The sequence below is a fragment of the Mauremys reevesii genome, linkage group 7, assembly GCF_016161935.1.
Source record: "Mauremys reevesii isolate NIE-2019 linkage group 7, ASM1616193v1, whole genome shotgun sequence".
Lineage (NCBI taxonomy): Eukaryota > Metazoa > Chordata > Testudines > Geoemydidae > Mauremys > Mauremys reevesii.
The window spans coordinates 1558231-1584769 of NC_052629.1; the positions used below are offsets into that span (position 1 = coordinate 1558231).

A 26539-nucleotide genomic window follows, 5' to 3' on the forward strand; every position below is an offset into this window, starting at 1 on the left:
GGCCGGAAGTGGCGGCAGAGGGGCGGAAGTGGGGCACACGTGGTTTCCGCGTGGCCGGCGAGCAGCTGTTGTGCCGCGGGATGGGCAAGGCCGGCAGGCTCCGCTCCGGGGCCGCCCGCAAGCTCCAGCGCTGGCGGAAGGGGCACAGCAGCGACAGCAACCCCGAGAGCCGCCGCCACCGCCTGGCCGCCCGCAGCCGCTTCTTCAGCCGGCCCGCGGGTGAGCGGGGGCCGGGGGAGCCGTGGGGGGCCGTGCCGGGGGCTGGGGAGCCGTGGGGCGGGGCCGGGGAGCCGTGGGGAGCCGGGGCCGGGGAGCTGGGGGCCGTGCCGGGGCCGGGGAGCCGTGGGAGCAGTGCCGGGGGCGGGAGGAGCCGTGGGGGCTGTGCCGGGCCGGGCCGGGGAGCCGTGCTGGGAGCCGTGGGGCCGGCCGGGGCTGGGGCACAAGCCGCCCCGTCGATCTTCACACCCTGCTCCTCCCGCAGCTGGGCCGCAGGCTGCCCCCTGTCCCGGCTCTCCTGTGGAGCTGGGTGGTGCAGGCGGGTCCCCCTGGGGCGCTTGTAGGGAGACGCTGGGGCCTGCGGGGGGTGGGGCGGTCCCTGGGCTCTGGCTCACGAGCTGGGATCTGGACTCTGGCTCAGTCCAGTTCCCGGCTCTCTGCGGGTGGGGGATGGGAGTGGGGAGCAGCATGGGGCTGGGGGGATCTGCTCTTCTGTCGGGGTGCCGGTCTCGGGGCAGGGGAAGGGCAGAGGCAGGAGGCGGGAGAACCGACCTGCACCGGGTGGTCGCAGGCTGTGTCTGACTGGCAGCTGTGGGACCTGGCAGCTGTCCCAGGTGGAGGTTGTGTGGGAAGATCAGGGGCTCTGGGTCAGGGCCCCCCAACCTGCCTGTCTGTGCGGAGCGCAGCGGTCCCGATCCTGGCTCTTGGGGCGACTGCGCTGCAGCCAGTAGAACCTCAGAGAAGGTGATGCAAAGCCTGTCGTGGGGGGCCAGGGTCCCTGGCCTTTAAAAACGCCAGGAAAACGTGCTTGGGTTATAAACCCCTTGGTGTCGTGAGTGCCGGGGGGGGAGTGCTGGAGGCCGGACCTGGCACCGACCCCTGTGCTGGGAGCTGCAGGAGGCCAAAGCATGGACCGAAAACCGAGGTGCTGCGGGTAACGCTGGCTGGGATTTGTTTCCGATTTGGAAGCATCACCTCTCAGCTTGGGTAGGGAAATGCTGCTCTGGCAACGCCCAGTTCCCCGGGCCACAGGTGGTGAGAGCCGCATGCGGCCTTGGCGGCAGTCAGCAGCAGAGCAGGCACTGCAGGCATCTCGGCATTGCACTGGCTAGGAGATGGTGACAGGGCTCTTGCCCCGACACCGCACAGCGGAGCCTTCCTAAGGCTTTGCCTCTGGAGGGGGAGGAGGCTGGGAGGGATGGACTGGCTTGGGGGGTCTGTACCCCGGTGAGCCGCCTTATAGACTCTCTGCTCCCTCGGTCGCTGCTCTGCCTCCTTGGGGCTTCTGGCCCAGGGTTCTCGTTCCACACGCTGGAGATCTCTGACCCAGCCAGGCCATCAGAGGGACACGCTGTGCAGGCCTGGGCCGGCCGGAGGCCCTGTGCGAGGGAGTGTTTGCGGCCTGGCAGCGTGAGGATCAGGGTGCTAGTCTGGGGGAGGGGGGGTTCAGGTGTTCGTCTGGCGGCCCTGAGCATGTGTCCCCCACAGAGAAGAGTGACCTGACTGTGGATGCCCTGAAGCTGCACAATGAGCTGCAGTCGGGGTCCGTGCACCCCGAGCAGGCAGGCCAGGGCACCCAGCTCCGCATGGAGGAGGACGATGACGACGGAGCCGCTGTCACCGAGAAGTCCTCGCGCACCTTCCTGAGCGGCTTGAGCGACTGCACCAACGTCACCTTCAGCAAAGTGCAGCGGTTCTGGGAGTCGAGCTCCGCCGCGCACAGAGAGGTGGGCAGGGCACTCAGCTTGGGAGCGGGGGAGACTCTGGCCTTTGCCTCGGGCGCTGGGGGTGCTCTGGGACCTTCCTGGATGCCGTGGAGGGGGCAGGGCAGCGTGTTCTGGGGCCAGGCTCTTGCCCCCTGCCCTGGCCCGGATGCTGCGGTGTGTTGTGGGGCCAGGCCCATGTCCTGTGGTGCTCACCCATCTCCTCCTGCCGCAGATCTGCGCGGTGCTGGCTGCAGTGACGGAGGTGATCCGCTCGCAGGGCGGCACGGAGAGTGAGACCGAGTACTTCGCTGCACTGGTGAGTGGCCGTGTGCGTGGGGGCAGGTCTCGGCTAGAGGTGGGGGGGAGCAGCCTGTGGCTGGCCCCGAGTGTGCCCTGTGCTGGGGGGCTCTGGAAGGGACCGTGACTGTCCCGGGGTAGCTGGACGGGGTGTCGGGGAAGGGCCCAGGGGACTGTGGCAGCAGAGTGCTGGCTAGGAGTGCCAGGAGCTGACTCCCCGCGCAGCACTCTAGCTACGCTCGGTGGGGCTGAGCCCTGGCTCCCGGGGCGGGGGGTGGGTCCTTCAGCGAGCCGGAGGTGAAGCCGTCAGGCAGTGTGAGTTCGAGGGACGTGCTGGACTCTGCCATGCTGTGCCTGGGGGTGTCCGGCCGGGGTCCCGTGCATACGGGTCTGGGGATCCGTGAGTGGGCTTGGTGCAGCCCCAGAGGCTGGGCTGGCTGCTCTGCTCTCCCTGCCAGCCGGGTCATGGGCGCTCCGTCACCCGGCCCGGGGAGCTCCCGGCTGAGCCTGGTCCCCCCGTGCTCACCCTGGCTGTGTTGCCAGATGACGACACTGGAGGCCGTGGAGTCGCCGGAGTCGCTGGCTGCTGTCGCCTACCTGCTCAACCTGGTGCTGAAGCGGTGAGTCGTTCGTCCTGCACCCCCCCGGGTTACTCTCCCTGCCTGGGGGGGCTGGCCGGGGCGAGGCTGGGGCTGGGGATGGAAACAAGGTGTAGGGGACCACGCAGGGTGCTGCTTGCAGGCCGGCGAGGCTGGGGGAGGGGGCCGGGCTGCAGGAAGCACTGTAACAGGTGCGGCTCTGAGCCCAGGGGCTTGTCTGGGGCCACGTGGCTGCTGATGTGCTGGTGTCTCCGAGTCGAGCTGGGGCAGGGTCACCCCCTCAGGGGACCCCTCGTCCCATGTCGGAGGGTCCCACTCACAGGGGGGGGTCTCACCTTCCAGCGCCGGGGTGGGGAAGGGCTGGGAATCACAGCTGGGTCTCGGGGGGGGGGGTGCGGCACATCTCCCATTGTCCCCTCTTATATATAATATTCGATAATAAGATGACACAGACAGAAGGAGTTAAAAGAGTCATAGACTGACTGACCCCATGACTGACCTACAGGTTAGGGTTAGAAGGAAGATATGTAAATGATGAAACAGAAGAAATGCAAAGTCTGCATTGTTAGAGTAGAAGGGATGTTTTTGCTCAGGTCTTGTGATGGCAGCAAACAAGTCTCTTCTATATTGCTTTTTTTAATTCAGAGAAAAAAAGGAATATTATCTGTGTCTCTTTTGAAGTTTTGTGCTACCTCTATCTGAACTGTTTAATGGGTAAATTACTCTGTGCCAATTGCCAGGATCGAAGGCTGAAAAAAATGTAAAAGCCTGACCACGATCCTTCTTCATCTCAGATCTGAGGACCTTACTTAAGCCATAAGACTTGAGCCATGAGTTGACTGGAGCCACACTGAACTGGATGGAACTACTATGGACTATTTTGGACTGGACTATTTCTAAAAGGACTTTGGTCTGCTTATCTCTGCTAAGTATCTGAACTGTAAGTCTTTGAATCTGAGTCTTCTCTAATTCTTTCTCTTTTTTTTCTTCTCTCTTTTTCTTTTTTTTTTAATTTATTTTAATAAGGATTGGCTATATAGCGTGTATTTAAGTTTAATTGGATTATAATTTGACCTGGTATGTTGGCTGATCCTTTGGGATTGGATTTTCTTTTTTTTATTATGATGAAAAAGGAGTCATATCAATCATCACATATGTGACAGGGTGTCTGCCGGAGAGGCCTGACTTTAAAGGGAACTGGAACTGGTTTGGACTTCTAAGTGATCAGTAAGGTACTGTAGAAGCTGTTTTGTGCTGGTTGGTAAATCTAAGTATTGGAATAACCAGCTGGTATCTGCTTTATCTGGTTGTTTTGGTTTCACAGTTGACCTGATTGTGTGACCTCTCAGCTCCCACGGCTGGCACCGTCACAGTGGCGTGGTCGGCAGGATCCCACAGAACAGTCAAAATTGGGCAGGAACCCCACGCGCCCCACGCCATCCAAATGGGATTGAGAGGATTGAGAGTTTGGTTGGTTAAAGATCAGTGAGATGGAACAACAGCAGAAGAAATGAAGCAATGAAACTTGAGAGAGACAGCTGCAGTGCAGTTTGAATATGAGCAAAAACTGGAAGAAAATGGATGAAGAGAAGAGTCTGCCCCTTGGCCCAGAGAGAGAAAGGAGAAGAAAAGAAGAAAGAAAAGAGAGAGAAAAGCTGCTGAAAAGAAAAGAAGGAGAGAGAGAAGAGAGAAAAAAAGCGTCTGGGCGGCTGGAATTACTGCTGCTGGAAGAGAAAGCCGCCAGAGAGGACAGGAGCTGGAACCGGACCACCCAGAAGATGCAACAAGAAACTGGGCTTCCAAGTCAAAAAAAAAAAAGCAATGGAAGAACAACAGAAACTGTATCCTCTTAAAGTAGTTATAACAATGTTGATGTGGGTATATATTATTCTTTTTTGTTTTTTGTGTTTTTTTTTTTTTGCTATGGCTGAGGGGGATTCTAACCTGGTGGGTAATAGCTGTTTGTGCATAATGTTGTTAGAGGAGCAAAAAAAAAAAAAAAGTGAGAGAATATTTCTCAAAAGCAAATTAAAGTAAATACTCAAGTGTGGAAGCCTAACTGGAGGGAGGGGTAGATTTGTGATGGGTAATGGGGTAATGGATTGGTGGCTAGTACAGCTTGTAAGTGGAACCTGAAAGAATAACTGTGGTTTGCTAGAAAGTAGCAGTGTGTAGTGAAAAAACAGCAGTTATATCTGTTGGTGTGGCAATGTGCTGGGTAAAAAAGTCTGGATAAGCCTAGGCAGCCTTGTGAGCTAATGAGTTTGGAAAGGAAGTGGAGTGGAAGTGTCCCTGTGTGCCCTGTGTGAAGAAATGTAATGAAGAAGGCAATGTGCCTGTGTCTGTCAGGGTACTTGACTTGAGTGAGAGATGGAGCAGAGCCACCAGTCTCATTGTTGTGCTGACAGCTGAGTGCTGGGACAAGGGAAAGGAAATCCCAAGCTGTGTGTGCTGTGTAGGAGAATGGTGTCTGCTATTCTGTGTCTGTTCTGTGTCCAAACGGGGCAGATAAAGGTGCAGCTGTGGGTGGAAGGTGGTGGATTAAGACAATACCACCCAGCACAAAACAGTACTTCAGTCACCTAGTACTGGTCTTAGAAGTCCAAAGTCCATTCCTCCCCTTCAGCCCTCTCAGGCTCCGTCCAGACACACCTGTCAGATATGATGATGATTATGATGATGATACTTCATCATATAAAAGAAAAAATAAAAGAAAACTTTCTTAAGGATCCAATAGATCAGCCAGTCCCCCAGGTCCAATTATAAAACTAATCTTATACACGCTTTCTTATTATTTAAGCTACTATAAATTAATTAAAAAAAAAAAAGAGAGTGTTGGTTAAAGATTAATCTACAGACAGACTTTGATTTGAATTCAATTTGATTCTTGAGGTTCAGAGAGATAGCAGCTTGTGCCAAAGTCCTTTAGTTTTAGAAATAGTCCATAGGTCCAAGTTCCCATTCCATGGGTGGCTCAGTCCAGTCAGTCAATGATCTCAATTCTTTATGGCTTAAGGTTTCCTCCTTGAAACCCAAAGCAGATCTGAGATAGCAGCCTTTGCCTGAGAAAAAACAATAGCTCAAACCTTCTCCCAAACATCCCTGGCAATTAGCACAGAGTATGTTAATATTCCTTTTGATCTTTGAATTAAAACTATAGCAATAGACAGAGCAAACATCTCCCCTTCTACCTCTAACAATGCAGACTCTCCTCAGGTTCACCCATGGGTCAGGTCAGTCTATGAGTTAATTAACTCTTTCTGTTCCTGTCATCTTTCGATGAGATATTATATCACAGTCATAACGTCACATCCCCCCTCCCCGTTGCCGGGCCCCCAGCCGCGCTGACGCCCTCCCCTCTCTGCCCGCAGGGTGCCAGGGCCCGTGCTGATCAAGAAGTTCTCGGACACCTCCAAAGTGTTGATGGGCATCATGGCCTCGCAGGCTGGCAGCAGCCCCTCCTCCGCCCTGCGGTGGGTGAGTGCCGCCAGCGGGAGGCGGGAGGGGGTCACTGGGGTGCGGCTGGCTCGGACTCCCTGCCCTGAGCGCGGGTGTGAGCAGTACGGGGCCCATCCCCTTGTGCTGAGCCTGGGGGCGGGGGGGGGAGGGTGTGCGTCTCCCCCAGCATCCTGGGTTCCTGCCGTCCCTGGATGGGTCAGGCTGGCAGGGGTGCTCGGTGTGGAGGAGGGGTAGTCTGACTTTCGGGGCTGGCGGGGGGCAGGCGTGTGGGGGAAGGGCAGTCTGACCGGGGGGGGGCAGGCGTGTGGGGGAAGGGCAGTCTGACCGGGGGGCGGGGGGAGGAGGCTGGCAGTTGCCCTGGCCCGGGAGGGCAGCACCGATACCCACATGTCCCTGTTGGTCTCTCCCTGCAGGTGCTCTCCTGCCTGGCCACGCTGCTGCGGAAGCAGGACCTGGCGGCCTGGAGCTACCCTGTCACGCTGCAGGTTTACCATGGCTTGCTCAGCTTCACCGTCCACGCCAAGCCCAAGGTGAGCCCAGCGGGACCCTGTGGGGTGCCCCCTCCTGCCCCCCAGGTGGGGCCCTGTGTAGCTCTGTCTCAGTCTGCAGGGTCTCGCTGGGGCCTCAGCCCTGGGTCTGTGCAGTGCCCTGGGCGTGGGGGTCCCAGCCCTGCCTCCCCGATCCTTGGCAGGAGGCTGCCCGGGGCTCCCCCACTCACCCCGCTCCCATGCTCGGCAGGTGCGGAAGGAAGCCCAGCACGGCGTCTGCTCCATCCTGAAGGGCAGCGAGTTCCTGTTTGGGGACACGGCTCCCATGCACCACCCGGCTGCCCAGTCCACAGCCCGGTTCTGTGTGCAGGAGATCGAGAAGTCCGGAGGTACGGCGGGGGGGATGGGTGGACATGGGGTGTACAGCTATGGGGGGTGCATGGGGACTGGGGGAAGCCTGGGGGGGGGTGCATGGGGACCTGGCTGGGATGTGGGGTGCGCAGCTGTGGGGGGTGCATGGGGACCGGAGGGGGCGTGGGGTGCGCAGCTGTTCGGGGGGTGCATGGGGACTGGAGAGGGCGTGGGGGGCGCAGCTGTGGGGACCCGAGGGGCATGGGGGCTCAGCTGTGGGGGTGCATGGGGACCAGAGGGGCGCAGCTGTGGGGTGCATGGGGACCGGAGAGGCGTGGGGTGCGCAGCTGTGGGGGTGCATGGGGACCGGAGGGGTTTGGGGGTGCAGCTGTGGGGGTGCATGGGGACCGGAGGGGTTTGGGGGTGCAGCTGTGGGGGGGGTGCATGGGGACCAGAGGAGGTGCGGGGGGCACAGCTGTGGGGGGGTGCATGGGGACCGGAGAGAGGCGGGGGGGGCGCAGCTGTGGGGGGGGTGCATGGGGACCAGAGGAGGTGCGGGGGCGCAGCTGTGGGGGGGGTGCATGGGGACCGGAGGGGGCATGGGGCTACTGGGCGGTTGCCGAGCTCTGGGGTCTGTGCTGGGCTCGGTGGGTTCGGTGCTGCGCTCTCGGGGCCCGGCAGCCCCTGGCAGAGGGGTTCAGTCATGGGGGGCCTCGCTGGCCAGGCTGAGCAGGGGGGGCTGTTCTGTGTGTTCACCTCTGCCCCGTTCCCCAGGTACCAAGGAGGCCACCACCACCCTGCACGTCCTGACCCTGCTCCGGGACCTGCTGCCCTGCCTGCCCCTGGCCATGGTGAAGACCTGCTGCGAGACCCTGCTCCGCGTCATGACCCTCAGCCATGTGGTGAGCAGCCGGCTGGGCTCCCGTCACTGTCCTGGGCCCCCAGCCTCCCGCCCTGGCACCGGCCAGGCGCTGTCTCCCGCCGTGACGCGCCAGGGCTAGGGCTGCCCAGGTCAGGCGAGGGGGCCCTGCAGGGTACCGGGAGTGCGCAGGGAACGCCTGGACTCAGCTGGGACAACCCTGCCCCTTCCTGGGTGGAGTCTGCCCACGGCTGCGGCGTGTTCCCCCTTCGTTGCTAACGCTGTGTCCTTTGCAGCTGGTGACGGCATGTGCCATGCAGGCCTTCCACTGCCTCTTCAGCGCCAAGCCTGGCCTGGCGTGTCTGTCTGCCGAGCTCAACGCCCAGATCATCACCGTGAGTGCTGGGGGTGGGGCGGGGGCTGGGAGGAAGAGTTGCAGGGTGGGGGTAGGGGGGAGCAGGCTCATGGGGTGGGGGCAGGGTGGGCTGAGCGATGGGGTCATGGAGTGGGGAGGGCAGGCTGATGGGAGGGGGGCACGGGGCTGGAGGCAGGGTCACTGAGTGGGGGCAGGGAGGGGTGGGCAGGGTCACAGAATGGGGGCAGGGTGGGCTGAGGGGTGGGGGATGGGGGGAGATGGGCATCTTTCACTGAGCCCGCCCTGCCCTGACAGGCCCTGTATGACTACATGCCCAGCGAGAGCGACCTGCAGCCCCTGCTGGCCTGGCTGGCCGTCATGGAGAAGGCACACGGCAACCTGGCCAGGTAACTGGCTGGGCTGGGCCTGAGGTGGCAGGGGCCCCCATGGGGGGTGGCGTGTCGGGGGCCCTGGGGATGAGGGGGTGGCAGGGGCCCCTATGGGGGATCAGGTGCTGGGGCCCCTGGGGATCATAGGATCTCAGGGCGGGAAGGGACCTCAGGAGGTATCTAGTCCAACCCCCTGCTCAAAGCAGGACCAACCCCAACTAAATCATCCCAGCCAGGGCTTTGTCAAGCTGGGCCTTAAAAACCTCTAAGGAAGGAGATTCCACCAGCTCCCTAGGGAACCCATTCCAGTGCTTCACCACCCTCCTAGGGAAACAGTGTTTCCTAATAGCCAACCTAAACCTCCCCTTCTGCAACGTGAGACCATTGCTCCTTGTTCTGTCACCTGCCACCACTGAGAACAGTCTAGATCCATCCTCTCTGGAACCCCCCTTCAGGTAGTTGAAGGCTGCTATCAAATCCCCCCTCACTCTTCTCTTCTGCAGACTAAACAATCCCAGTTCCCTCAGCCTCTCCTCATAAGTCATGTGCTCCAGTCCCCTGATCATTTTCATAACCCTCCACTGGACTTTCTCCAATTTCTCCACATCCTTTCTGTAGTGGGGGGCCCAAAACTGGACACAATACTCCAGGTGTGGCCTCACCAGTGCTGAATAGAGGGGAATAATCACTTCCCTCGATCTGCTGGCAATGCTCCTACTGACACAGCCCAATATGCCATTAGCCTTCTTGGCAACAAGGGCACACTGCCGACTCATATCCAGCTTCTCATCCACTGTAAACCCCAGGTTCCTTTTCTGCAGAACTGCTGCCCAGCCATTTGGTCCCCAGCCTGTAGCAGTGCATGGGATTCTTCCTTCCTAAGTGCAGGACTCTGCACTTGTCCTTGTTGAACCTCATCAGATTTCTTTTGGCCCAATCCACTAATTTGTCTAGGTCCCTCTGTATCCTATCCCTACCCTCCAGCGTATCTACCACTCCTCCCAGTTTAGTGTCACCTGCAAACTTGCTGAGTGTGCAATCCACGCCGTCCTCCAGATCATTAATGAAGATGTTGAATAAAATCGGCCCCAGCACCGACCCTTGGGGCACTCCGCTTGATACCAGTTGCCAACTAGACATGGAGCCATTGATCACTACCCATTGAGCCCGACAATCTGGCCAGCTTTCTATCCACCTTACCGTCCATTCATCCAGCCCATACTTCTTTAACTTGCCGGCAAGAATACTGAGGGAGACCGTATCAAAAGCTCTGCTAGAGTCAAGGAGTAACACAGCCACTGCTTTCCCCTCATCCACAGAGCCAGTTATTGCCTCATAGAAGGCAATTAGGTTAGTCAGGCATGACTTGCCCTTGGTGAATCCATGCTGACTGTTCCTGATCACTTTCCTCTCCTCTAAGTGCTTCAGAATTGATTCCTTGAGGATGAAGTGTCAGGAGCCCCTATGGGGGGGGTCAGATGCAGGGGCCCTGGGGACGAGGGGGTGGCGGAGGCCCCCATGGCGGGGGGGGGGAGGTGCGGGGGACTCCATGGCGGGGCAGGAGGTGTGGCAGCGGGGACCCCTGTTGGGGGAAGAGGGGTGGGGGCTCTCCTTGGTGCTGGACCCTCTCTCTCTTACAGGCTGCAGTGGGACCTGTGCTGGGGGCACCTCCCCCGCCTCTTCACGGCTGCTGTGAGCTGCCTCCTCTCCCCCCACCCACAGGTGCTGGCGGCCGCGACGCAGACGCTCAAGGTACCGTGAGCAGCTCCCCGCTCTGTCCCGCTCTGGCCGGGCTGTCCTGGGGGGTGGCTATTCCTGCCCTCCGCCATGGGGCACCAGGCTTTGCTCGGGCAGGCTGCGGTGGAGCACTGCATGCTGGGATCTGCCCCGCTGCAGCCTGCTCCCTTCCCTGGCCCGCATGGGGCTGAGGGGCGTGGCTAACCCCTCCCCTCGTGACTGCCCCCCGCAGGCTCTGCTGAGCGAGTGCGTTGCTCCCCACATGGCCGAGCTGGGGCCCGTTTCTGCCTCTGCCTCCGGACCCGCCTCCCACGTCTGCAGGATGTTCAGGTGAGTGGGGCCTGCCTGGCTGTGGGGCTGGGGCTGCCTCGTGGCCCCTGTCTCTCCCCACCTCTGGGCTCTTGTGCCTGCCCCGCGGGGAGCCCTGGTGTGGCGAGGGCAGGTGCTGTCTGTGTCCTGGCGGCGCTGAGCCGGTGCTCTCTCCCGGTGCAGGGCGGTGGAGGAGGGCTTGACGTACCGATTCCACGCGGCGTGGGCCTCCGTGCTGCAGGTGCTGCGGGCCTTCTTCGAGGTGTGCGGGAGGCAGTGCCATCCCTTCATGCGGAAGGTAAGGGGGCCGGGAGAGCCCTGGGTGCGGGGGGCCAGCAGGGTGACTCGGAGAGGGGCCTGGGCTCCGGGGCTGGGCCTTGCAAATGCTTCCCTGCTGAGAGCTGGTCGGTTGCACTGGCTTCCCAGACGCCGGCATTTGGGTGGCGAGCGGGTGCTTAAAGCCCCGTCCTGGGCATCCCAAGGGCCGTTCGGGAGGTGGAGTCCAGCAGCGGCTTCCCAGACCCGGGCTGGCCTCCGCTGCATCAGCTGGCCCAGAGAGTGGGGGTGTGTGCGTGGCACCTGGCTGCCCGGAGCCCGTGTTGCTGTGGCTGAGGGGCTGCGTGTCCCCATGGGCCGGCTCTGCCCTTCCCTCCCGGGGAGAAGGGGGTTCCAAGCACTGTCCTGGGGCCAGAGATCTCTGGGTAGGCTTGAGCCTGCCTCCTTAGTCCACCCAGGCTGGTGCAGGCTGCGCTCCTCCTCGGAGGTGGCTGCATTGGCGCTCGGGGACGGGATCTGCTCTGAGAAGGTCTTGGACTGTGGCCAGGCGTGTGAGTCAGGCGGGGGGGGGGACACACCTGCCCAGGGGCCTCTGGGAGGATTCCGTGTGACCACCCCATCTCCTCTGCAGTGTCTCCAGTCCCTGTGCGACCTGCGCCACTCCCCACACTTCCCGCACACCGGCGAGCTGGACCGGGCGGTGGGGGCTGCCGTGGCCAGCATGGGCCCCGAGGTGCTGCTGCAGGCGGTGGCCCTGGAGATAGACGGCACAGAGTGAGTACGACCCCTGCCCCCGCGCGGCTGGGCCTCACCCTCCTGCAAACAAACAGCCGGACAGGTCCAGGGGCCGCACCCAGGGCCTCTCCCAGCACCGCAGGGGCAGGACTCCTGACCAGCCTCCGGCACCAGCGGTCCCTGGGGCTCCCTGCAGCGAATGCAGCCAGGCCAGGCTCCGGCTGGAGGCTCGTGCTGTAGCTTTGAGTGTTTCCGGGGACGCAGGCAGGGAACTGGCTATTAGTTCCCTGGCCACGGGGGCTGGAAGCCGTCGCCTCGCCCAAGGGGAAGGTTACGGCCCAGCCCCTTCCTGGCAGCCCGGCCGTGCTGCAGTGGACCCACGGTCAGGCTGTCTCTGACCTGAGCCAGTTCCCAGCACGGAGCCCCAGGGGCAGTGCCGCGGCCCAGGAGGAAGAGTGAGACCTCGCGGGGGCCTGGCCCGCTGAAAGGGTCCCTAAGACCATGAGAACGGCCATCCTGGGTCAGACGAATGGTCCATCCTGCCTGACAGCCATCGCTGGACCTGTCCTCCAGGAACGTATCTAGTTCCTTTTTGAATCCGCGTTTACTTCTCGCCTTTTCAGCACCCCCTGGCAAGGAGAAACAGGCTGACTGTGTGTGGGGTGAAGTGCTCCGTGTGTCCGTTCTAACCGTCCTACCTATTAATGTCATTCAGTGACCCCGTTTTGTGGGTGATGCGAAGCAGAGGTGCCAACTTCCTACTGTGCTGGGGGGGGCGTTTCAACCCCCGCTCTGCCCCAGGCCCCGCCCCCACTCCGCCCCTTCCCACAAGGCCCCAGCCCCTCCCTGCCTCTTCCCACCCCATTGTTCCGCCCCGCAGTGCCTCCTGCACACTTGGGAACAGCTGATCCCCAGTGGGCGGGAGGAGCTGGGGGTGGTGCTGATTGGGGGGTGCTCCAGCCCCGGAGTACCCAGAGTCGGTGCCTGTGAAGTGAAGGAGTAAATAACACTCATTCACCCTCTCCAGCCCAGGCACGATTGTCCGGCGCTCCATCACCTCCCCCTTCGTCGTCTCTTTGCCAAGCTGAACAGTGCCAGCCTTTTGAATCCTCGTACGGAAGCTGTTCCAATCCCTTCATCCCTTGCGTGGCCTTTCTCTGCACCTCTCCCAGCTCTAATCCGGTTCCCACCCATGTGTGGAATGAATTTGATGTGCACCAATGTGGAAGTGACTCATGACACATCACCTCCATATTGGTGCACATCACAAAATTCATGTGGCAGGCGTGGGGCCAAGGGGTATGGAGTGTGGGAGGATGCAACCTCTGGGGTGGGGCCGGGGATGAGGGGCTCCGGCTGGGGCTCCGGCCTCCAGGGTGGGGCCGGGATGAGGGGGCTGGGCTGCGGCCTCCGGGGTGGGGCCGGGGATGAGGGGCTCCGCTGGGGCTGCGGCCTCGGGTGGGGCCGGGATGAGGGGCTCCGGCGGGGGCTGCGGCCTCCGGGGTGGGGCCGGGGATGAGGGGCTCCGGCTGGGGCTCCGGCCTCCGGGGTGGGGCCGGGGATGAGGGGCTCCGGCTGGGGCTCCGGCCTCCGGGGTGGGGCCGGGGAGGAGGGGCTCCGGCTGGGGCTCCGGCCTCCGGGGTGGGGCGGGGGATGAGGGGCTCCGGCTGGGGCTGCGGCCTCCGGGGTGGGGCAGGGGCTGAGGGCTGGGGCTGCGGCCTCGGGGTGGGGGCGGGGATGAGGAGCTCCGGCTGGGGCTGCGGCCTCCGGGTGGGGCCGGGATGAGGCTCGGCTGGGGCTGCGGCCTCGGGGTGGGGCCGGGATGAGGGCTCGGCTGGGGCTGCGGCCTCGGGGTGGGGCCGGAATGAGGAGCCCGGCTGGGGCTGCGGCCTCCGGGGTGGGGCCGGGGATGAGGGGCTCCGGCTGGGGCAGAGAGTTGGGTGCAGGGGGTGAGGCTTTGGGGTGCAGAAGGGTGCTCCGGGGCTACAGTGAGGAGAGGGGACCCCCCCACCTCTCTCTCCCCGCAGCAGCACCTGGGCTGGGGGGAGAGGTGGCAGCTCTGGGGCTGCAGGATAGGTGCCCCTCCCCTGGCCCCAGCACGTCTGGGCTGGGGGAGGGCCGCCCTGGCCACATTTGGGGACTGGGGCAGCCCCCGGGGGAAGGGCGCGGCAGGTTGGGGGCCAGGCTAGGTGGGGTCTGGGGGAGGGGTGCCCCTCCCCTGGCCATGGCGGGTTCGCTGGGCACCTGTGCGGTGCTCAATAGGTTGCACGGCTGTGCAGCTTACAGAGAACCTAGGTTTGAATAGATCTTTTCGGAGAGGGGGCAGCCAGAACTGCAGGCCGTATTCATGGCGTGAGCCTGCCCTGGATTTACTTAGTGGTGTTAGGACAGTTACTGTCTAATTATCTGTCCTTTTCCTAATGGTTCCGAACGTTGTTCGCTTTTCTGATGGCCGCTGCACACTGAGTGTTTTCAGAGAACTCTCCACGATGACCCCAAGATCTTTTCTTGAGTGGGAACAGCTAATTCAGATTGCATCATTCTGGATGTGTAGTTGGGATTGTTCTCCAATGTGTGTTACTTTGCATCTATCAACATTGAATTTCATCTGCCATTTTCTTGTCCAGTCACCCAGGCTTGAGAGATCCCTCTGCAGTCAGCTTTGGGCTATCTTGAGTCATTTTGTATCGTCCACAAACTGTTTCCCCCTTTTCCCAGATCATTTATGAATGTGCTGAATAGGGCTGGGCCCGGTACAGACCCCTGGGGACACCACCATTGACCTCTCTCCAGTCTGAAAATGGCGACTTGTTCCTGTTTAGTTTGTCAGTTTGTTCCAAAACCTCCTCTACTGACACCTCAGTCTGGGGCAGGGCCTCAGATTTGTCCCCTAAAGAGCCTGGCTCAGGCGTGGGAATCTCCCCAAAGCAAAGAATTCAGTGAGTTTCTCTGCGACTGGCTTGTCTGCCGGGACGCTGCTCTACCCCACTGTCGGTTTGGTTGGTTTGAGCCGGTGGCTGGTTCTCCCGGTGGCTGCTCCAGAGCTGGCGGCGAAGCACCGATCCTGCCGATCTGTGAGGAGCGCCCCCTGCTGCACCTCACCCGTGTGTTCCCCTCCACAGGGAGACGCTGGATTTCCCCCGCAGCTGGCTCCTGCCGGTGATCCGGGACCACGTCCAGGGCACGCGGCTCAGCTTCTTCACCAGCTATTTCCTGCCCCTGGCGGCCACCCTGAAAAGCAGAGGTAACGAGCGGGGGTGGGGAATGCGGGGCCTGTCCCCAGGAAGTCATGGGGCACAGAGGCAGCATGGCCCCCGTGGGGCGGGGCAGGGCAGGCAGATGGGGAGCACTGGCTGAATAAGCTGCACCCCGGCCCATCTCCTGCTGCGGGTTCAGAGGCCGTGGTCTGGGTGCTCTGCTCCCCAGGGGCCCTGAGATCAGGGTGGTGCCTTTGCTCTCTCAGACCCTGCTGGCAGGTGGCCCCGGGACACTCCCAGGGATGCCCCTCCGTGGGTTGCCTCGGGGGTTGCAGTCTGTAAGTACCCACCTAGGGAACGGGGACTGGAGGGTGGGCGCTGCCGTCCAGCCGAGGAAGGTCTAACGCGACCCAGGGCTGGAAGCCGGAGCGAGACACACCGAGGCAGGAAGTCAGGCGTGGATGAGTGCCAGGGCAGGGAATTAACCCCTGGAACGTCGCCCCAGGGCGGGTGGATTCTCCGTCGCTGGCGATGTTTAAATCCAGGTGATCGGCTCTGGGGTCATTGCGGGGCTGGTTTCTGGCCTGAGCTATCTGGGGGTCAGACGAGAGGATCCCAGTGGGTCCTTCTGGCCGCAGGATCTAGGAATCCGCTGCAGCCCTCACGTCTCCCTTGTCTCTTTGCTGCAGCCGCGGAGCTGGCCCAGGCCGGGAAGAGTCTGGAGTCCAAGATCTATGACACGCTGCAGTGGCAGGTGAGAGGCTCAGGCCGTGAGGCTCCCAGGCGCAGGAGCCTGCAGCTAGGCTGGCTGGATCCTCGCGAGGGGCGGCTCTGCCGTGTCAAGCTGGTGTCCCCTCCGCCCCTTCACGCGCCTCCTTTACCTTTCAGATCTGGACCATGCTGCCTGGCTTCTGCACCAGGCCCACGGACGTGGCGGCCTCCTTCAAAGGGCTGGCGCGGACACTGGGCACGGCCATCAGCGAGCGGGCAGACCTGCGGCTCACCGTCTGCCAGGCCCTGCGCACGCTCATCAGCAAGGGCTGCGAGACGGGTAAGGGCCGGGCCCTGGGGGGCCCCCTGCTGGGGGACTGGGCCACTCGGCAGGTGGAGGGGCGCGTTGCTGGGGCAGGGGAGCATTCTCCAGCGGCCTGGGAGCCGCAGTGCGGCCCAGTCTCCAGCACCTTCAGTTAGCCCTGAGCCCCACAGGGACCTGGATGCCCAAAGGTCTTGCCCATCCTGGCTGGGGGTCCCTCCCGATCCCAGGGTTGTGGGAGGCCCAGCGCCTCCTGCTGTGAAGGTGCCAGGCGTGAGCACCTGGATCCCTCTGGCCGCGTGTGGGGCGGTGGGTGAGTCCCAGGGCCCCGGGCGCAGCCCCTCACTGCTCTGTGCCCCTCCCCAGACGCCGAGCGGGCGGAGGTCGGCCGCTTCTCCAAGAACTTCCTGCCCATCCTGTTCAACGTGTACAGCCAGCCGGGGGACGCTGGGGGCAGCGCAGCCGATCGGCGCGCCGTGCTGGACACCATCCGCACGTACCTGACTATCACTGAGCAGCAGGTGAGGCGGGGCGGGGGCCCGGACGAGCCCTGTGGGGCAGCTGTAACGCTGGCACGGCCCCCTCTGCCGGGGGACCCGATGGAAACACCTCCCCACGGGGCCTGCCGCAGATCCAGCTGCTGGCGTCTAGGCACTGCGGAGCCCAGGCCTCGGGGCGCTGAGTGAGCATGGCTGGGGGTCGTTGCCTCTGCCGGGGCCTCGCAGGGATGCTGTGCTGGGGAGGAGCCCACCCCAGAGAGCTGTTGAATTCCCTGTGGAGCCCCCGATCCCAGGCAGCCGCTCTCTAGCTGGGCCCCTGGCTGGCGGGGGGCTTGGTGAGGACCCTGGGGGGCTGCCGGCAGTGGGGATTGACCCCTGGCTCCGCTGCCTGAGCTGTCGGCCTTGCTCGGAGGCTGCCTGTGGGCCAGTGAGCAGAGCCGCGGGGGTTACGCGGGTGAGGGCCCGGTGTCTGAACTAACCCTGGGCCGCGGCTCGTCCCCTCCTGCAGATGGTGTGCGGGTTCCTGGAGAAAGCCAGCGAGAAACTGACCGGCCCCGAGAGCACGGAGTTCACCAGGTAACGCCGCGGGTTAGGGTGCTGGCTGGACACAGCCGGGCTGCTGGGGGGTGCTGGAAGGGACCTCCCCCTTCCCACTGGGTGGGTTGTTTGCCCGGCTGGGGTTGGGGGGCTGCCTCTGCTGCTGGCTAAGAACATCTCCCTCGCGGCGGCCAGTGTGCGCCCATTCGTTCTGGGGGCTGACGGGCGGGGGGGCGCAGCGCTGAGATCCCCCACCCCAGCAGGGAGCCGGACAGAGTCCTGGGCATCCCACCTCCCCTCCGCTAACCCCGCTCTGCTGCAGGCTCTCCATCCTGGACCTGATAGTGGCCATGGCGCCCTATGCCGACGAGCCTTCCCTGGGCACCCTGTACCGCACCATCCAGCCCTCCCTGCAGGTGAGTCGCCCAGGCTGGGGCTCTGATGCCTCCCGCGTGCTGGGGCGGGAGGGGACAGGGCGCCCTGCAAGGGCACCAGTACGGATGGAGGCGCTTCCGGCTCCCCGGCCCCTCCATTCCTCGCTGCAGTCGCCTGATGAGCCCTGCACGAGGCTGGGATGGAGGCAGGCTCACTGGAGGGGGCCAGGCTCCTGACGCCTCTCCCCGGATCTGGGGCGCGGAGAGGCTCTGCAGCCGGGTGCCCCCAGGGCAGGCACGGGGGTCTCTGGCTGAGGCTCGCTCGGTGGAGTGGGGGGAGAGGTGCGGGCGGGGGCTTGGCTGACGCCGTCTCCCTGCAGAGCAAGGAGCACGGGGTGCAGAAGAAGGCGTACCGCGTGCTGGAGGAGGTGTGCGCGGCCCCCCGGCCCCCCTGCCAGGCCTTTGTCCGCAGCCACCTGGAGGAGCTGAAGAGAGATCTGCTGGGCTCCCTGCAGAGCGCCGCCTCCCCCGCCAAGAGGGTGAGCCCGGGGAGTGGGGGCAGAGCGCCCGGGGGCAGGCTTGGGGCGGGGGGGGAGCAGAGCGCCCAGGACGGGCTGGGGGAGAGGAACCGCTGGGCGTGGGGCAGAGGGCATGGCCTGGGGGCGGGGGGTGCGCAGGGGTGTCTCTGGATCTGACGGTGCTGTCCTGCTCCCCTCCCCCAGCCGCGGCTAAAGTGCCTGTTCCACATTGTGAAGCAGCTGACGGCTGAACACGAGGACTTCGTGGTGGCCCTGGTCCCAGAGGTGAGGGGGGGGCACGGCTCGGCCCCTGGGGGGGTTCCAGGCAGGATGGCACATGCTGCCGGGCTGTTCTGTGGGAGCAGGCTCCCTGCAGAGTGCAAGTGCGGGGGGTTGCTCTGGGGGAGGAGAGGTGGGTGCTGGGGGGGGGCAGGCGCTGGGGGGGAGGAGAGGTGGGTGCTGGGGAGGGGGGCAGGCGCTGGTTCTGATGGGGTTTGCGCCACCAGGTGATTCTCTGCACCAAGGAGGTGTCGGTGGGGGCCCGGAAGAACGCCTTCCTGCTGCTGGTGGAGATGGGGGAGGCCTTCCTCCGCTTCGGCCCCACGCCGCAAGGTAAGGCGTCCCTGCCCCCTTCCCTGCCGGGGCCTGCTCTGCGCCCTCTGATTTCCGCCCCCATCCATGCCAAGGCCTCTCAGTGCTAAATCCGCCACACAGCCGCTTGCAGCCCCCTCTGCGGGAGGCCCTGCCTGCCCCCCGCGTCCCGGCCCTGTCCTGCACAGCCCGGCTGGCCAGCACGCCTTCCAGTCCCCTGCCCGGGCTGCAGTGGCGCCTGCCCAGGCCGGGCACCAGGGCTGGCCTGGCGGAGGCCCCAGCTGAGCCGGGAGGTCTTGCAGCTGCTGCGGGGGGAGGACTGAGCTAACCCGGGGCCGTCCCTTCCCGCACAGGGGCCATGCAGCGGTTCCTGCCCCTGGTCTACGCAGGGCTGACGGGCTCGGTCACCATGATCAGCTGCACCTTGCTGGCGCTCACCCGCCTCCTCTTCCAGTTCAAAGGTGAGGGACTCGGGGCGGGGGGGGGCTGGAACCCCAGCTGCTCCCCTCAATGCAGGGCTGAGCAAGGGGTGTCTGACCTCCTGCAGCTGGGGCAGCCCCCCGGGCACCTCTGGCTGGGCCTGGGGGTGGGAAGTGCCCCAGCAGCTGCCGGGGGGGGGCACTGTGTGCACATGGGGGGCACAGTCAGTGCCTGCTGCACCCCTGGCCAGAGGCTGGGGGGCTGAGGCTGGTCAGAAGGCGGGGCTAGCGGGAAGGCCCCGCCCCATGACTATGGGGGCTGCGGCTGAGCCCAGGGGGTGAGGGGCGAGCGTGTCCTGAGCCAGACTCTCTCCAGCTTTCTCCCTCGGCTCCACCCCCCGGTGCTGCTGCTGCCCCAGCCTGGGGGGGCCGGGGGGACCCCGCTGCCCGGCCTGAGCCCTGTGCCTCTTGCAGATCACATGGGGCTGGCGGTGGTGGAGCAGCTGCTGCAGAACGTCTGCCTGCTGCTGGGCTCGCGCACGCGGGACGTGGTCAAGGCGGCGCTGGGCTTCCTGAAGGTGGCGCTGCTGCTGGCAGACGCCCAGCTGCTGGCCAAGCACGTCCAGACCATGGTGAGTCGGGGGGGGGGGGCTGCCCTCAGAACAGGGTCCCTGCCAGGCGTACGTGGGTCCTGCCCGCAAGCTGGGGGTACAGGGAGGGGCCCTTCCCTTGCTCTGGCTGCCAGCTCCGTGTAGGGCCATTGGGGCCCAGTCCTGGCCCTGAGGTGGATGCTGCCAATCCCTGGTGACCCCCGCGAGGGGGCCCGGACGAGGCTCCTTGCCCCCAACACCTGCCGGGGTGGCTGCGCTCCGGCCGCCTGCCCGGTGCCTGGGCGCTGAGTGCCCGGGGAGAGCACCCGCTGCCAGGCCCCCACCCAGCGCCAGCTGGCGCGGGAGGGTGGCAGGACTGAGATTGCGGGGGTGACAGTGCAGGGGTGGGAGGCCCAGCTGGGGTGCTGAGCAATGTCTGAGGGGTGGGGCCCATGGGCAGGGGCAGATGGTGCAGGAGTGATGCGTATTGTGGGGGGGAACACGCACGCTGTCCCTGGAGATCACAGTGGGGCCCACATACTCGCTGGGGGCTGTCCCAGGGGTGGGGAAGGGGATGGGGAGCGCTGTCCCGGGGGCTGGGGGCTGTCCCGGCACTGGGGTGACGCACTATATCCCGGGAGTGGGGCGTGCTGTCCCTTGGGGATGGGGCCGCTGTCCCGGGCACGGGGGGTGACGCGCTCTGTCCCGTGGGGGATGGGGGGGCGCTGTCCCGGGCACGGGGGGTGACGCGCTCTGTCCCGTGGGGGATGGGGGGGCGCTGTCCCGGGCACGGGGGGTGACGCGCTCTGTCCCGGGGTGGAGGGAAGGGGATGGGGGCGCTGTCCCAGGCACGGGGTGACGCGCTCTGTCCCGTGGGGATGGGGGCGCTGTCCCGGCACAGGGGTGACGAGCTCTGTCCCGGAGGGGGTGGAGGGAAGGGGATGGGGGGGCCGCTGTCCCGGGCACAGGGGGTGACGCACTCTGTCCCGTGGGGGATGGGGGGGCGCTGTCCCGGGCACGGGGGGTGACGAGCTCTGTCCCGGGGTGGAGGGAAGGGGATGGGGCGGCGCTGTCCCGGGCACGGGGGGTGCCGCGCTCTGTCCCGTGGGGGAGGGGGGGGCGCTGTCCCGGGCACGGGGGGTGACGCGCTCTGTCCCGTGGGGATGGGGCGCTGTCCCGGGCACGGGGGGTGACGAGCTCTGTCCCGGGGTGGAGGGAAGGGGATGGGGCGCTGTCCTGGGCACGGGGTGATGAGCTCTGTCCCGTGGGGATGGGGCGCTGTCCCGGGCACGGGGTGACGCGCTGTCCCGGGGGGGGGTGGAGGGGGATGGGGGCGCTGTCCCGGGCACGGGGTGACGCGCTCTGTCCCGTGGGGATGGGGCGCTGTCCCAGGCACGGGGTGACGCGCTCTGTCCCGGGGTGGGTGGAGGGAAGGGGATGGGGGCGCTGTCCTGGGCACTGGGGGTGACGCGCTCTGTCCCGTGGGGGATGGGGGGCACTGTCCCAGGCACGGGGTGACGAGCTCTGTCCCGGGGTGGAGGGAAGGGGATGGGGCGCTGTCCTGGGCACGGGGTGACGCGCTCTGTCCCGTGGGGATGGGGTGCGCTGTCCTGGGCACAGGGGTGACGCGCTCTGTCCCGTGGGGATGGGGCGCTGTCCCGGGCACGGGGTGACGCGCTCTGTCCCGTGGGGATGGGGCGCTGTCCCGGGCACGGGGTGACGCGCTCTGTCCCGTGGGGATGGGGAGGTGGGGATGGGGGCGCTGTCCCGGGCACGGGGGGTGACGCGCTCTGTCCCGGGGGGGGTGGAGGGAAGGGGATGGGGGGGGCGCTGTCCCGGGCACAGGGGGTGACGCGCTCTGTCCCGGCAGCTGGAGGCCGTGGGGCGCCTGACGGACGACATGAGGCGTCACTTCCGCATGAAGCTGAGAAATCTCTTCACCAAGTTCATCCGGAAGTTCGGGTGAGGGGCCGGGGAGTGGGGGGTGGCGGAGCTCTCGCTCCGGGGGCGCTGCCCACTGCTGGGCCTCAGGCCCCCGGGGTGTCTCCAGCACGTGGGCTGGGGCAGGGGGTGTATGTCTGGGGGGGCTGTGCCAGGCCGGGGGTTGCTGAGTTCTCTGTACCCCCAGCTTCGAGCTGGTGCGGGGGCTGCTGCCCGCCGAGTACCACAAGGTGCTGCTGAACATCCGCAAGGCCGAGGCCCGGAGCCGCAAGCAGCGAGCCCTGAAGCAGGCGGTGGCCGCGAGCGAGGAGGAGGCGCCGGTGCAGCCCAGGGGAGACAGGTACTGGGGATGGGGGTGAATCATGCCGGGGGGGGGCGGTCTCACCCCATGGCCTGTCCTGGGGGTGGCACGGGGCTGGGAGGGGTTACGCCCTGGGACCTGTGCTGGAGGGTTGTTGGGGGGTGGCGCCGGGCTGGGGGGGGTTGTCTCGTCTCGGGGCCTGTGCTGGGGGGTGGCGCCGGGCTGGGGGGGGTTGTCTCGTCTCGGGGCCTGTGCTGGGGGGTGGCGCCGGGCTGGGGGGAGGGTCGTGCTCTGCATCGGCCTGGCACAGCACCCTTGGCCTGCTCTCTCCCCGTCCCAGCGTGGAGGAGCTCCTGGCCGACTCAGACTCGGAGCAGGAGCAGGACGAGCGGCGCGGCGGGGGAGAGACGAGGAAGCAGGCGCGGCAGAAGAGCCAGGCCTGGCTGAAGGAGGGTGAAGGGGACGAGCCCCTCAACTTCCTGGACCCCAACGTGGCCCAGAGGGTGCTGGGTAAGGAGCGGCTCACGGGACCCAGCAGTGCCCGCGGCAGGACGTGGCCGCGTCGGCTGGGGGACTTTGGCCGTTGCCCCTGCTGTCGGGGCCGTGCCCGCAGGCTGGGCTTTGAGGGGATGTGCGCGGTGGGGTTAGCCATGGCCAGGCCAGAGCTGGGGGTGAGTTGGGTGGCTGGCCATGTTCCCAGCCAGGGCACCTCTCGGCCCGCTAACAGCCTCCGCCCCGGGCCCGCTAACAGCCTCCGCCCCGGGCCCGCTAACAGCCTCCGTCTCTCGCTGAACCAGCTACGAAGCCGGGCCGCGGCAGGGCCAGGGGAGCAAGCCATGACTTCAAGGTGTCGGCGGACGGGCGCCTGATTATCTGCGAGGGCCCCGAGGATGAGGACGACGAGGGAGCCAAAGGTACTGACCGGGATGGGGAGCGCAGGGACCTGGCTCCCCCACACCTCCGGAGGCTCAGCAGCCTGCTCCGGGTTCTCCTCCTCCCACCCAGTGCTCCACGTCAGGCCACCCCCTCCCTGCCCCAGTGCCCGCAGCTGGCAAGCTGTGTGATGGGGCCTGGGCCCCGGAATGTCTCCTGGCCCTGGGTGTGGGGTCTGGTGTCACCCCTCTGCTGGGCACATTGCAGCCTGGGCAGTGCTGGGACAGCCTCACGCCGGGCTGTGGGGCTGCCTGGCCACACCCACCTGGTGACGTGGGGCAGCCATAGCAGGCAGGTCTCCCCTCCTGGCAAAGGCGCCCTGCTGGGCACAGCAGCCATGCTGCTGGGGTGGCAGGAGGGGAGCCGTGTCGGTCCCTGAGCCACCCTCCGTCTGGCTGGGCCTGGGCAGGAGGCAGGAGGTCCCAGCCCTGGCTCCCGGCTCTGACCCGGCTGTTCTTTGTTCCAGGAGTGGATGAGGAGATGGCCGACCTGATGCAGGAAGTGGGGATCCGGAGCGTGAGTAGCGGCGCTGAGCGCTTGCCCCCAGGGCCGGGTAGGGCTGGGGCCAGTCACGCCCTGCGGTCCCAGCGGGGGCACGTTCCAGGGCAGGGCCTGCTGGGTCTCGCCAGCAAAGCAGATACCCATGGTGGGGATGGGGGGCAGGGGGAACCGGGGGGTCCCAGCTGCTCCTGGCTGAGCTGCCCTCTCTCCACAGAAGAAGGCTCAGAAGCGCCGGTTCCGGGAGGAGGCGGAGGACGAGGAGCCGGAGGATGGGACTCAGGCGCACTACAAAGGTGACCCCAGGCTGCGCGGTGCTGCCTCCAGCGGGCGTGGGGGCCGGCCGGCTCCCCCAACACCCACCCGGCCGGCCGGCTCCCAGAGGGCGGGGCATGCCCCAGGCATCAGCCTCAGCTCCTGGAGCTGGGGCCTGGGTGGGTTCTGGACCCTCGGGAGTGCTGGGCTCAGTCACTGACACACCCTGGCAGCCCCGGGGATCGCCCACGGCCTGGGGCAGAACTCAGGGGTGTGGGATGCCCAGCTCTGTGCTGGTTCCTGCCTCTTGCCCTCCCCGGGCAGGGAGCATGGAAACCCCCCCGATCCCTGGAGCTGCATCTGATGCAGGTTTGCTGCTCTTTTTAGCTGGAGGCTCCGGCATCCACCGGCGACTGGGCGCAGGGCCGGCACTTGGGGCAGACTACAAGGCCAAGGTAAGGAGTCACTTTCCATGGGCTCTCGTGGGGGGGTGGAGTGAAAGAGATCCTGGCGGGGATGGGAGGGTGTCGTCCCCCACAGCTGCAGGCCCCATGTCCAGGGGCGTTGGGGTCTGCCCTGGCAGGGCAGCGCTGTTCGCAGCATGTGGGGCTGGCACACGGCTGCGGTGCTGCCCAAGGCCCCGCACGTGGCAGGCAGAGTTGCCTGGGAGGCGGTTTCCCAGCCTGGAGCTGCAGCTTGCATGGATGCCAGCATGTCCCTGGCCATGGGTGCAGGGGGCCCTGCCTGGGGGGGCCCTGGGGCGCATTCCCTGGGATTCGTGCTGCCCTCGCAGTCTCCTGGCCTGGCTCCCTCCCTGGAGCAGGTCTTGGCAGTGCTGGCACCGCCCAGCGGCCGCCCCTGAGCCGAGGGTGGGTCTGCAGCCCTGTGCCTGGTCCTGGAGGTCAGACTGAGCCCGGGGCGCAGTGAGAGGGGTGGGGCAGGGCCCCCAGTGGCCTTCTGGCTTCATTGGGGCCATGTCACCTGCTCCCACTTCGGGGCCCCCTGCCCAGGGCTGTCAGCATGGGGCGGGCTGGTTCCTCATCCTCCCGTGTGCTCCCCAGACAGGCCGCGGTGACGTGAAGAAGAAAGGCCGGCTGGACCCCTACACCTACATCCCGCTGAACAGAGCCAAGCTCAACCGAAGGTGCGGCTGGGGGTCACCCGGGGGCGGGACGACTCTGAGGCTGGGGTGGAACTGGAGCGAAGCCAGGAGCAGATCCCTGGATGCCAGTCCTGGGCTCGCTCCAGGCCAACGGCTGCGCATGGCAGGGAGCTGGGAGTTCCCGCTAGCGCCCCCTGCTGGGAGAGGTCGGGACTGGAGTCACCGGGAGCTCCCTGCCCCAGCCAGCTCCTGCCCCCTCCCCACAGCGCCCCCTGCTGGGAGGGGACAGGACTGGACTAGCCGGGAGTTCCCCCAACAGCCAGCTCCTGCCCCCCTCCCCACAGCGCCCCCTGCTGGGAGAGGCCGGGGCTGGGGTCACCGGGAGCTCCACCCCCCACAGCGCCCCCTGCTGGGGCAGGCCGGGGCTGGGGTCACCGGGAGCTCCACCCCCCCAGCCAGCTCCTGTCCCCCACAGCGCCCCCTGCTGGGAGAGGCCGGGGCTCCCCAGCTCGGTGGCGTGCTGTGACGCTGACCTCGGGCAGTGCCCGCTCTAACCTGTGCCCTCTGCTCCTTCCCCTCCCCAGGAAGAAGGCGAAGATGCAGGGACAGTTCAAGGGGCTGATGAAGGGGGCCCAGCGGGGTGCTCAGACCGGCCGCAAGCACCGCCAGAAGGAGCGTCGCGTGTGAGGCTTTGAACACCCCTTCCCCCCGCCCCCACCAGCCCTGAAGACCCTCCCAGGCCGGACCCTGTTCCCTGCCCGCCCAGAGCCCTGTCGGCCCTTCCTGGGGCTGGTGGTTCTGGGGCAGGGCGGGGGCAGCAGGAGACGGACACTGGCTGTGCGAGGTTTGTTGAGAGCCACCGGCGCCCCCCTTGTTCCGGACACTGGTGGGCTCGCAGCGGCAGCTGGGCCTCCGTTTTGGGGAGGAGGAGGCTGCCTTGGCACGGAGCCAGGCTGGGGACCTGGGCGAGCCAGTGACTGGCTGCATTGGACTAGCATGGTGAGAAATAAACACGGTGCCCACCTCACGCTGCTCCCACCTCACGCTGCTCCCTCGCCGTTCGCCCTGCTGTGCAGGGACAGTGCCCGGGGCGCGGCCAGGCCCCGTCACTTCTCCCCGCACTCTGCCCATTAACCCGCCTCCTGCTGCCCCCTGTCCCATGCTGTGCTCAGACCCCTGGCGGCTTCGTCTGGTGCCCTGCGCCCATGGGCCCTGGAAACGGGAGGTTTTACCCCGGCCCAGAGTGACCTGCCCTGGCACTGGGGCGTGGCTGGGCAGAGAGCAGCCCTGGGGCACTGTATACTCACTCCGTTCCCGCCCGCTGCCTCGTGGGGCCAAGAGCCCGGCTGCTGGCCAGTCCCCACCCCCCTGCCTGTCCCAGCTGGCACTGCTAGGGCACGGCGTGTCCCATCCCTGCGCCAGGCCCCGGGGCCTGTGGGGCGCTGGGCTGGGCTGGCTGCAGGGCTGATGGGCACTGTGCGGGTGCCAGCATTCGCCTCGCAGCAGAGCCAGTGTCTGTCCGCAGCCCTGCCGGGGGCGCTCTAACCGGGCATTGGCCCACCTTGTGGCTGCCCCAGCCGATGCTCCGAGCCCATGTGGTTTGGTGGCACCTCGCCCTCTGAAGCGGGCAGGAGACACCGCTGGGTGGGGACGAGCTGAGGAATGTCTCCGAAAGGCCTCGCAGCCCAGCCACGAGCTGCAGGTGCCCCCAGGCAGGTCTCGCCGGGGAGCCGAGCCGCTCAGTGCACCAGGGACCAGAGCGGGTCTGGGTCAACTTAGCCGCTCGCTGCTTCTGCGTCACCCAGCTCAGGCGCCCAGCAGCAGCGCCGCCCCACAGCAGCCTCGCCAGCCTGCTGTGCCAAAGCAAAGGAGCCATCGGGTCCCCCATCCCAACCCGGGACCCAGCCTTGGGCCCGCAGGAGCCTAAACCGCTGTGGTGACAGGCAGGAACGGGGGCCCCCCGGGCTGAGGCCC

At 65.5% G+C, this 26539-nt stretch overlaps 1 protein-coding gene across 1 annotated transcript; it reads left to right on the forward strand.

Moving 5' to 3' along the window:
- RRP12 (ribosomal RNA processing 12 homolog) lies at positions 1–25592 on the forward strand. Its single transcript, XM_039482684.1, has 34 exons — positions 1–219; positions 1705–1943; positions 2155–2238; positions 2763–2839; positions 6190–6295; positions 6691–6807; positions 7016–7154; positions 7891–8018; positions 8272–8370; positions 8646–8737; positions 10360–10471; positions 10689–10786; positions 10949–11063; positions 11673–11815; positions 14899–15020; positions 15663–15727; positions 15862–16024; positions 16373–16527; positions 17015–17082; positions 17366–17459; positions 17798–17956; positions 18140–18220; positions 18442–18547; positions 18880–18987; positions 19420–19577; positions 21406–21497; positions 21664–21816; positions 22118–22287; positions 22575–22691; positions 23177–23226; positions 23426–23504; positions 23851–23918; positions 24525–24607; positions 25150–25592. Exons 1-34 carry the CDS (start codon positions 81–83, stop codon positions 25250–25252), a joined length of 3882 nt encoding a protein of 1293 aa, XP_039338618.1. The 5' UTR covers positions 1–80; the 3' UTR covers positions 25253–25592.
- The last annotated feature ends 947 nt before the right edge of the window (positions 25593–26539 follow it).